The sequence below is a fragment of the Mauremys reevesii genome, linkage group 1 (genome assembly GCF_016161935.1).
Source record: "Mauremys reevesii isolate NIE-2019 linkage group 1, ASM1616193v1, whole genome shotgun sequence".
In the NCBI taxonomy this organism is placed as follows: Eukaryota; Metazoa; Chordata; order Testudines; family Geoemydidae; genus Mauremys; species Mauremys reevesii.
Genome location: NC_052623.1, coordinates 253,164,161 through 253,176,310, shown reverse-complemented (window position 1 = coordinate 253,176,310; position 12,150 = coordinate 253,164,161). Strand labels below are relative to the sequence as shown.

Here is a 12,150-nt window from a genome sequence, read left to right as displayed (position 1 = left end):
ATGCATAGTGTAGATGGAATCTTTGGAGATCAGGAGATTTTTATCAGGTAGACTCTAAATAGTCTCTACTGAGCATGTGCCAACTGTGATCCCACCCCCACCGAAGATTTATAACTTGGTCAAATTTGGTTGGATTTTCATGGGGACAACAAAAGGCACATCCCTAATACAAAGACCCCCTTTTTGCTGTATTTCAATTTCCTGCTTCAGAAGCTGGTGGTGCTTGAGCTTTTGAGAGAAAAGGTCACCAGAATTTTTTAAATGGATAAAACAACATTTTTTTCTCTAGTTTCATTCTCAGAAACAGCTGAACCATTTTGGCTGACATTTCCCAGAAAAAATATCAGTCTAAAGCAGACACTGGGCATGGAAAACTTCAACCTAAATGGTTAAAGTCTGTCAAAATTATAAGCAAGTGTAAACAGGCTCTTATAATGGGAAGTATTAGGCGACCTTAATAGTAGGCTGCGCTACCGGCCCTGTCTATAATAATGTAAACAAAATACAACCAACCACTTCTGTTACTTACTAAAAAGCATAAGAGGTTTGAATTTCATGAGACATTCCAACTGGCACAAAAGTCCAGCAGCTGATCCAAACCCCGGTGAAGTCACTGGGAGTCTTTCCCTTGGCTTCAGTGGGCCTTGAATCAGGGCCATAGTGAAAACTTGAAGGCCAGTCTGACCTTTCATGAAGTATAAAACCTGAAGACTAGTCTGAGCTTCCTTGTTCTGGGAAGTTGGGGCCTGATTAAAATCAGTGGGCGTTCAGAAATCTTTTCACCTTGCAGGATTGGGGTCTTGAAGGCCAGTCTGACATTTAAGTCACCTCTTACTCTTAAATGTCAACATTTATAAATAAGTAGATGACAAGGGCCTGAGGTTATCCAGCTTTCTCTACCGAACATAGTTTGGGTTACTGTGTTTTAGGTACAATGCTTACAGAAGATTTTTTAAAGAGATTGCATTTTCTAGAGTGCATCCAGCTGCACTCACTTTTCTTTGTTGTTGTCAAACTCTAATTCCTTCTCATACTGGTTTTGGTTCTGTTGCTTTTGTCAGGAGTGAAAGCTTTTCTTCATATTTCAAAGGTGCCTATCACTAACTTCCTGCTATCGAAAAGTTGAACAAAAAGCCGCAAATTAAGAATCTCCTTTTCTTGACGAAGTGTTGTGACCTCATTTTTACAGTGACTTGAAGGGCTAAAGGTAGTTAGAGGATCCTGTGTATTGAGAGATTTGGAGAGGAAATCAAAAATAAATTTCTGTACTAGACGTTCACAGGAAAAAGTGTGACTCTTTCCTTGCATGGAGTGTTGACTTGAATACAAGCATTATAACCTGTTTCATAATCTTCGGAGAATGTATAAACTGAATTTTTTTTATTACTTCTTTTTAACACGTTCTCAAAAGCTCAACAATAATGTTTCTTCTATTTTCTCCAAGTTAAAAACATTCTTCACCTCCTACATACTTGTCCCCCTCAACTATCTTCTATGTTTTACTTGTTTTTCTTCCTCAGAAAAACAAAAAAGTTTTAGGGTCCTAGATGAGCATATTTGGTATTTAGTTACTTTAGTGCCATAGTGACAGTCATTAATTATTTTAAAATGGGTATTAGAATTTGGAGAACACTTTACTGTATTAGAATAATTTAGAGAGATCAAGTTTTTGAGCTTTATAATGCTTGACCTCAAGCCTTTAATTTTACCTGCCTGTGGAGCAGGGAGGGTTTGCACAGACAAAGGGCATCCTATACATTTGACGCACTTCCATTAATCATAACAAACTAGTCAAGTGACTTGTAATAGAAGTGGAGTATGTGAACTCTACTTAAAAAGAGAGATGCTTTAAAGAAGCTCAATTTTTCCTGACTATGCCTCCCTCTCTAGTTTTTGAGCACAGAATTGGATTAAGGAACTTCTGAGTTTTAATCATGGCCTGATAGTGACTTCTTCTGTGCTGCAAAAGTCATACATGGAGATTTGTGAGCATTAAGTAGTTGGTCGTTGTAAATAGAGCTGGTTGGGGAAACAATTATGATAATTTCTGCAATTTTTTTCATTTGAAATTTTGTTAAATTTTAGAAATAAAATGTTGACTAATTCTAATGAGAAAATGCTTTGAAAATGGAAAATGATACAAATGCTTATCATTATAGCTTTAATGTTAACACATTAATAGACATAGGATGGTTAGAGCATTGTGCCAGTGATTTTTCAGTGTGAAAAACAAGCTACTTTCCACTAAGTATTTAAACAAGTGTTTGTTCATTTGCATTTCAGCTACCTGACGGCAAGTAACAACCAGAATTTCTTGTATACTGCAAGGCCATTTTTGAAGAGGGCTGCTTTAGTAATAAGTTATGTAAGTATGAGTGATTTTAAAAATGTGGTGGTGTACATCTAAATAATATTAACAATAATGTTGCTGAACAGTATCACCAACAGAGCTAGAAAGCTGAAAATGCTGCTGAAATTCTATTTTAAGTGGTTTGACTAGATGGTATTAACTCACAGTTAATCTTGAAAGATAGTCCAATAAAATTTCAGCTGGACAGTTAGATGAAAATGCTGCTCTTTTCCACCTCAAATTCTCTTTTAGTTTACATAGGTCGTCATTTAAAAATTAACATTTGCAAATATCCCACAGTTGATCCTTTTCTAAATAGTGAGGAAATATACGGAGTAAAATATACCACTGTGGGTTAACTGGAAAATACTGACTTTTCAATGGCAGTCACTGCAAGTGTAAAGAATGAACCCCATCTCCAGAAAGCAGTTCACCACGCTGCTCCAACCAGCAGGACTGGTAGTAAGAAGAAATCAAAAGGTTGCTCATTTTAAAGCATAACTTCCCTGCTGCCCCCTACAGGCCAGATCCTGTTTCCCTTGCCTGGAACAGTAGTTAATGACCCTAGTAATCCCTTTGAAACCAGCTCAAAAATAAATCAGTGGAACTCTCTCAGCATGAGGAAAGGTATTAACACCTTCATACTCACAAACATTATCTCTGTTTTGAGAAGGCTTAATATCCCATACAGTCCATGGCAGTAGTACACACTTCCACTGTGGCAGGACACTCTGACAGAAAAGGGTAGAAAATTGTCCAGATAAATATTTGTGAAATTTCTTTTATGTATATTCATAACGTGGTTTATTTTTTAGTGGATGTTCAAGGATTAACACCCTGCTATACCACTGATGCTAATAGGAATTGATTCGATAATTGCCCTGGAAATTGATTCGACATCAAGCCCTAGTTTGTGTTGATTTCCCTGCATTGTTTGCTAAATCTTATAGAGCCATCTTAAAGAAAAATTTAAAAAATTAAGAGTCTGCAAGTTAAAGATTTGGATTTCCATGTACGGTATAATATTGCTCAAATGGTGGTAACCATTTCAATAGATGTTGTTCTTCTCTGAAGGTGATTCTTGTTTTATATTTCCGTTTCTGGATAATGGGAGGTTCCATGCCAATGTTTTCAGAACAGGACAATCCAGCTTCATTCTCACCTTACTTACTTACAAGGTACAGTACCAATAACTGCACAAACTTATTAACTACATGTAGTTTTCTTGAACGAAAATGTTTTAGTCAGGGAACAAACAGATCTTTGTTTTGTTGGTTAACTTCTACACATAACTGCGTTTCCTTATCGCTCTCCCAAGATTAGAAAACAGTTGGCATTATTTGAATCACTGAAGCATGCAGCAATGCCTGTGGTATTATGCTGCTGCTGTTGTTGTTTATGCCTTTTTGTTGAAACCAATGAGCTTATCTTTGTAAGGGTAAGGTTTGTAGCCTAGTGGTTTGAGCACAGTAGTGGGAGTCCAGGTATTCCAGTTCTGATGCTAACTTTTTCTGTGATGTGGGGCAAATCACTTGACCTTTTTGTCTCAGATGCAGAGTCTGTAAACTGAAAATAATGATACCTAATAATCCCTCTGGCGTGCTAATGAGCAGTTAGCACTTTGAAGATATAAGGCAAGATAGGGGTATCGGGTATTATTCTTTTTGCACTTACAAAGATATATATCTCTAGGTGGGCCTGGCTGCCAGGGATTAATTAAAAGTAATGGTCTGAAACTTGCAATTTATGTTATCATTAGATTGATTGGTGAAATAGCATAAAGAAGCTGATCTAGCAGCAATGATGTTTCATTGCCCCCACAGTCAAACCAAGCCTGGGGTGTTGTCACTTTCCACAACCTAAGTTGGGTCAAGTCAGTACTTGGATTTGAGGTCACACTGGAGCTTCAGGAAGTATTGTTATGATGCAGAAAATGACATTCTTCCCTCTGAGTCTGACCAAACCAGTATTTTAGGATGATGATGGGGAGCTGATATATATTCAGGGGCTTTGCTTTAATTGATAGAACAAGGAACATGCATGGCTTGATAATGCAAGAAGGATCATAGTTGTGGGGATGTTGTTTTGAAGAGAGGATGTGAAACTAATTGAAAGGTTTTTGTTCCAATGTCCCTATTGATTCCAAGTGAAAGGGGTAGCAGTCCTGTTTGATACCATAATTCTGGAATGCTGATTTGTTGTTTTTAAAGACTAAAGCTCAAACACAGCTGAGACTAGCAGACTGAGATCAAGAAGCTGTTGTTCAACATCTGGAGCAAAATTGAACTGGATCTCATTTGAGAAACTACTCTAATAATGTGCCAAGAGCTTCCTATTACTAGCAATACTAAAATTGCTTCCAGGGAACATGCTAGCTAATTTGGAAAGTTCTAAATTGTTACATATGATACATGTTTAGAATTTACCTTGAAGTGTCTAATAATAACATATTTCTTAAATCATAGTATAAAAGACACAGCTGTTTGTTCCTCTATTTAATGTTTATCCTAAGAGTGAAGTTATATAATATAAACCAACCCAGTATGACTCCAGTTATTTATTATTCTGTAACTGAAAATGTTTTATTCTATTTGCAATTAACATTTTACATTTTTTGCAATGACTGGGATAGCTTTTAAAAGAAAAACTAAATTATTGGGTATAAGAGTGAATATTTACCTGATAATAGCACAGGGTTTTTTTTAGTGTCATGCTTCTGAAAGGAAAGTAATCAATAGCACTGCAGACTGAGCTCCTCTTTATCTGAAGGACAGGTAGGGTGACCAGATGTCCAGTCTCAATATTTGGGGCTTTTTCTTATATAGGCGCCTATTATCCCCCACACTCTGTCCCGATTTTTCATACTTGTTATCTGGGCAACCTAAGGACAGGTATGATACAGAGAGCAGGCCTACCTTCCCTGTGCTGTCCCACTGATGTGTGTCAGCCCTGACTTGAAGTAACTATCTTTAGAAGGAAAGAAGAGTTCATTGTCCAGGGCCCATTCTGTTCTTAGCCTATGCTATAGCTGCCAACAAGTGTACCCGTTGTAAACATGTTTTGTTTGTAGAGCTGTGCAAGAACCAGAATTTCATTCCCACGGAAAATTTTGTGTTTCAGATTTTTTCACCTGCACTGCAAATCAGAAATACACAATTTTTTGTGGGATGGAATTTTTTTTTAAATGTCTAGATTGACAAGCCGGCTTCCCAGCTGGGGAGCCAAGCAGACCGCTTGCTTGTTCTGGAGCCCATCAGTCTGGAGCCCAGAGAGCCAGCCAGCCTGCCTGTCTGGTTTCCACCTAAAGTTTTGTTGCAATCAACACATTCTTATGGAACATTTTCAATATTTGAATCAGCGTTTTCCAATGGAAGATTTCCATTGGAAAATTTTTGTTCAGCTCTGGATTTTTGTAGTGGATCCACTGTGAGCGGGACATGGACCATAAACTAATTCAGTAGAGCCTAATATTTATTGTGTGACTGGTATGGCTTTCCTAGTCTTCAATAACACAAGCATGTGCATTAACCTCAGTTAAAAATATATTTCCACATTTCATAACCATCAGAGGTAGATGAATCCTGTAATTGTGACAATTTGAAATCTTTTAAAAATGAATCCGTTGTTTGTTCAACCTCCTAATAAAATTTCTGCAATTCTGTTGCACGTGCAGGGGTACAAACAAGTAGTTCAAAGGTCAGAGTATGGGCGTCTCTATGTGGTAATCTACAGTGCCCCACCTTGCTGTGCACTAACTCGCCGTTTGGAGCCTGCTACAGGGCAGGAAAAGTCCCGGAGTGCAGCTTACCATACTGCTCTTTGAAGCAGTATTACTCTAAATCACACTCTGGGTCTTTCACTGCACTGTATCACTGCCCACATGGGACATTACTGCACAGAAAACTGGTGCACAGTAGATTCTCACCCTGGCTTGCCACATAGTAACTTGCTATGTAGACAAGTCCTATGAATTCTTTAATTGGCAGACCCTGCTGTACAGTCCGTCTTCCAGTGTCACCAAAAGAATTTAAACTTGCAGTGAGATCTGCAGCATGCTCCATTATGATGGCCTGTGCCTCTAAACAATGGCCTCCAGTAGAAGTAACGCTAGAATGACAGAATAGGCCTGTTATGTTATCGAGTCCATCTTTCAGCCAAGGCAGAAAATAAAAGGTACTGGAAATCCTACTCTTCTTGAAGACTCACTAGAGATGGGAAATGGGACCTCTTGTATCCCACACAAGGAACCCGGGTCTAATGAACCACTGGTTATAAAATTCATAAACTTGCGTTCAAGTCGGTGCAAGTTGCTGTCACAAGTTGTGCTATGGATAAGCAACTGCAGCACAATGAACCTCAGCCAAGCTTCTGTGACAACATGCTTAATGGGATTAGGATGAAATGGAGGAAAGATGTAATAATTATAAAGGTATTGAGCGATACAAAGCTTGATGTAAACATTTTACTGAAGTGCAGTTAGTTTTAGCAGGACATTCAGCAGTAGGCTTGTTATGCTTCAGACATTCTGCACAATGTTTCTTTATTCTGCTGTTCTTGAGGGAAAATATTTCAGTCCTCTGAATAACAATGAGTACATATTGTGTTACGAACACCTTGTTAAGACTGAGGAAAAATATCCAACATATAGTATGTCTCACAGATAGTGTAAGAGACAGATAGCAGCAGCCTTACCAGTAAGTTCCAAATACAAATATTTTAAAAAATAAGTCTCTCTCCAAGTGTAACTGTATATTAACCATTGCTGGCATTGGTTGTGTGACAGCCACAAATCCATCTATTGAAGCCATGAATGAGCTCTAATTGTGTCTTTTAATTTGCTTTACAATATGACTGCTTTGATAGCATTTTTTATGTGGTCAAACTATTCCTTTTGTAATTTGGCTTTTGTGTGTGTTAAGTGTTTCAATCAGGTATATGAGAATTCAACACAGTGGAAATTCGAAAACCCGAAGAAACACACATCCACCAAAGTTTACTTCTTTTACGCTTCATTTGGATTTATGTTTGTTTTCTAAGTGATGCATTTAATTGTGACTGTTGTGGCTTCAAAAGGAATAGAGCTATTGAGCTCAAGGGGCAAACCTCTGCGGTGGAAGCAGATCGCTGCGCCAGCTAGATCTGGCAAGGCAAGGGAAGTCAGTTGCAACAACCCCTGTGGGATTTGCACTAGACCCTAGGCTAGTAAAGCAGTATTGAAACCAACCTCTGTAATATACCAGCTCGTTAATTAGCCATCCAGAGCATTCTGATTCTTGGCCACACTTTCTGAGTTTAGGAGCTCTTGCTGCTTTCTCAGTGTGTTTCATTTCATCTGCATTTCAGTGTAATATGTACAGTAGACTTTTTATTTCAGTGCTCACTTCTGGGTAAGGCAGGAAAATGCAGAGACAGCAAGAAGTCCTGACTTACTAACATGGGGACCCCCCAGTCCATATACTAAATTTTGAAATATATTTTCATTTCAAAAAGGGGGGGAGGAACCCTAAAGGTAAAATTACAAAGCACAGGTCTCTCTCCTGAAGTGGTAACCTGCCTACCCCATGCCAAAGAGTTGAGCATGTCTCTTACTTAATCTTATATGGTTTAATGAGCAAACCCTGATAAATGTTGCTATCCTGAAATATTGGTTGTTAACAGGTATTTATAATGGGGCTGTGGAACCTATTACAAACACTGCTTGTGAAACAGAATATCCTGTGAATGCAAATACCTGGCACCCAAAGGTAGCTTTGGGAAAAGAGGCACAGCTTAAACATTATCATCAGACATTTATTCCTCTGAGCCATGTGTGTTTCACTTTTTAAACCCATTGCTAACACAGGGCTGGAGATAGTAGCTTGACCCCTTGAGGCAACCAGCCAGTATCCTTTTGGTATTCATTCCACTTTCTGTTGGCACTGGATAGGGAAAGATAAGCCTGTTTTCTCTGGGGTCACATGAACTTTTTAGACCATTTTAGAATTTCTATCTTGACTGATTTCCAAGAGATCTGATTTTAACTTCCTGGGGAGCAGTAATCCATATGTCAGTCATTGCCCAGGTACTCACCATTTTCCCCCTACAGTAAACCTTGGTTGAAGCCCTGGTGTGTAGCCACCAACCTGTTAGATTGGCGTAGGGTGCCCCTTGGAATCCATTGCTACCATTTTTTAGCTAGGAAAATGGATCACATTTGAACACAAAACTCTCAGGGACTTACAGGTGAGGGGAGAACAAGAACAGCCCCAGGGTTTTGCGTATTGCAACATTATCAGGATGATCTCCAAGAGCTCAGATTTTATTGGCAGGTCAGTTTGTTTGAATGTCTCATTTGAATGTGCCTCATTCTTAAAAATCTGATATTTTCAACTACATAGCAGCAAATTTTAGGAGGAGACTCGGAAACAGACCTACTGGATTCAGGAATAGAAAGATCAGTACAGTTTATACAGCATCCTTGTCATAAACAGTTAGTTAAGGGTTAAGGTTTTTGTCTACCTGTAAAGAGTTAACAAGCAGTACCTGTGGACACCTGACCACAGGACCAATGAGGGACAAGATATTTTCAAATCCCTGTGGAGGGAAGTTTTTTTCCTGTTCTTTGTTTTAGAGAGTCTCTCTTGGGAATTAAGAGAGTCCAGACATCTTAATCAAGTCCTCCCAGGTTTCTGCAATAAATTCTTCTATTCAAGCTAGTGAGTATTAGCAAGGAACTAGTATTCTTATACTTTTATTTCTGTATTTGCAATTCTGTGTTTTGCTATAGAATTTCTTTAATTCTGTACTGTTATTGCTTTTACTGAGAAAGAAAGGAGGGGGGATTCTCTCCAGAGATTGATAACTTTAGACCCTGTATATTGTTCCATCTTGGTTACAGAAACAGTGACTTTCTTTTTAATTCTTTAATAAATTCTTTTCTATTAAGGACTTGGTTGACCTTTCCTTGGGTGGATTCTCAGGGAAAGGGGAGGAGGGAGGAGGGAGGCATTCCTCTGTAGTTAGATCCCGGTATCTCTCCTAGGAAAAGGGAGGGGGGAGGAAGCAGGGGGGAATGGTTTATTTCTCCTGGGTGTAAGAACTCCATAGATTTGGGGTTCTTGGGATCCCCAAGGATTTTGCGGAAGGACTGTGTCCCAATCCACGTACCTGATTGGGTGGTGGCAGCTTTTACCAGATCTAAACTAGGATTTTTTAGTTTAGAGGGAAACCAGTGCAGGTCCCCATTTTGAAACCCAACAGCTCTAAGTGGGGGTGAGACCTATGACAATCCTCCTTCACCTTGTAGTAGAAGATACATCTTACTATTCAGCAACTGCTTGCATAGCTCTGTATTTCTGTACTCTGTGTACCCAGCACTGTATTAATAGGCAGCTTTTCTTTTAGTTGCCCCAGCTCTGTGATGATGAAAGGGAATATATGGAGCCATTATATTTTTTGCAGTTGAGAGGGCTTTCCCCCCTCCATTAATGTTTATGCTGACATTTGGATCTTGTCTTCTACTGATGATGTGAAATTGGACTTTGTGAGACCAATCTATCATTTTATTTATTTAAACAAATGTGATTTTTCTCTATGTACACAGAATGTACTGGGCAGAGAAAGAACATATTATTTTATGATTATCGTAAGAAAATGGCATAGGCTGACAAGATACAAGTAAATTCCTGCAGAAGATATGACTGGACTGATAAGCTGCTTGAGATATGTGCCTTAGAGGATATGCAAATAAACATAACTAAAATACAATACCCTTAAATAACATCACCTGGTTCTAATTGCAGCAGCATGTGTTTTACAACATTATCATGAAGTGGCTCATTATCCACGCTTGATTTAGGGCTTTGCAAACGGTGGAAAGAGCCTAGAGCTGAAGTAAGTTCTGCTGTTAATATGTGAGTGAGAAACTCTTCTCCTAATAAAGGACATAAATGAATTCTTGTCACCATTAGAAAGAACTAAAACCCCCTTGAGTACCAGGCAAAGCGCATGGGTTATTTAAACAAGGGAGTGATGAGCTACAGGGTTCCCTGAAATGGCAGCAACCCTCCTCTGTGCTTCTGTTTTCTACACCGTCCCTTCCCTGAGAGCCTCTTATTTTTTTCTTTCCCCGACCCCAGGTTCATCTGAGATGATATAAAAATAAACAATTATTTATTGCCAGTCTTCCAGACATTTCCCATTTTTGGTGCCCTTTATGAGACCATTTCTCCTCCAACCCTTCTGCTAAAATGTAGGTATAAAGGGTACTAGGCACCCAGGCCCAACAGCTTCTGGGAGCCATAACAAAAGTAACCCGTAGGATTAAATTGTGCCATTTAACAATGTTCCAGTTTGTTACACCATCCCTTTGAGGGAATAAGCTGCACAACCCTATGTGACAAAAAGAAGGGGGGGGGTCATGCCCTACCTTCTTCCCACACCCTCTGTAGGGGGGTGCCTGGAGGGAGCAATCCTTGCATTTTCCAACTGCAGGCATGGAGATTGTCCCTGGCCTTCATGCACTGCCTGCAATAGTGGGCGAGGCTGTAGGGAGCGGGACAGCTACAATTGGAAACACGCCTGAGTGAACTTCAGAGGAGTCAAGTCAGAGGGGCAGAAATCAACAAAATTTACAAACAGAAGAAATCCTGAGCCTAGCCTAGGGTTGCCAACTGTCTAATCCAGGGGTCGGCAACCTTTCAGCAGTGGTGTGCTGAGTCTTCATGTATACACTCTAATTTGAGACTTCACGTGCCAGTAATACATGTTAACATTTTTTAGAAGGTCTCTCTATAAGTCTATAATATATAACCAAACTACTGTTATATGTAAAGTAAACAAGGTTTTCAAAATGTTTCAGAAGCTTTATTTAAAATTAAATTAAAATGCAGATCTTATCAGTTTAGTGTGATCCCTGCCCTTGCTTTTCCTTGCTGAGTTTTCCAATGTCTGGCACGTATTTGGATACTTTAAGCTGCACACAGGCTTCTGAGTGATCAGTTGTTAACCGGCTGTCAAGGGGCCAGCAGCTGGAACCCCAGAGTGGGGGCGGGCTGAGTGGCTCAGCCCACCGCTGTGTGCCATCAAAAATCGGCTTGCGTGCCACCTTTGGCGCGCATGCCGTAGGTTGCCGACCCCTGGTCTAATCACATAAACCCAAATATCCTTGCCCTGCCCTGCCCTGCCCTGCCTCTCCTCCGGGACCCTGCCACGCTCCATCCCCCCTCCCTCCGTCACTTGCTCTCCCCCACCCTCACTCACTTTTACTGGGCTGGGGCAGAGTGTTGGGGTGTAGGAGGGAGTGTGGGCTCCGGGAGGGGGCTCCGGGCTGGGGTAGAGGATTGGGGAGGGGAGAGGATGAGAAGTGCAGGCTCTGGGAAGGAGTTTGAGTGCAGGAGGGGGCTCAGGGCTGTGTCGGGGTTGGTGTGCAGGAGGGGGTTTGAGGTGCTGGCTGTGGGAGGGGGCTCAGGCTGGGGCAGAGGGTCGGGGTGTTGGCTCGGCTAGGCTGCGCTCACCTCAGGGCAGGGAGCCTGCCTGAGCCCTGCTGCACTGTCGGACTTTTAGTGGTTTGGCTTCAGTAGCCTCCAGGAAATAGAGCCCAGTTCCGGGAGACTTCTGGCAAAACCAGGAGGGTTGGCAACTCTAGCCTAACCCCATGGGTGTTGTTGGGTGTCCTTTTGCGTCTGTAGGGGAGAGGAGAGCATTCAAGTGCAGCAGGCTCTTAGCAGAGAAGGCCTTCTCAGGATTCAGGGTTGCCAACTCTCACAATTTTATCATCTCTCACAATATTTGGTGTTTTTCTTAAAGCCACACCTGACTAG

General features: G+C 40.5%; 1 protein-coding gene across 6 annotated transcripts in view; it reads left to right on the top strand.

Annotated features, from left to right (window-relative positions):
- Window positions 1-12,150, top strand: part of TMTC1 (transmembrane O-mannosyltransferase targeting cadherins 1) — a 215,859-nt gene that overhangs the window by 81,434 nt on the left and 122,275 nt on the right. For all 6 annotated transcript variants that reach the window (XM_039547592.1, XM_039547608.1, XM_039547599.1 and 3 more), the window contains 2 exons: window positions 2,284-2,365; window positions 3,425-3,528. In XM_039547592.1, coding sequence (XP_039403526.1) covers window positions 2,284-2,365; window positions 3,425-3,528 — 186 coding nt within the window. The remainder of the gene's footprint in view (window positions 1-2,283; window positions 2,366-3,424; window positions 3,529-12,150) is intronic.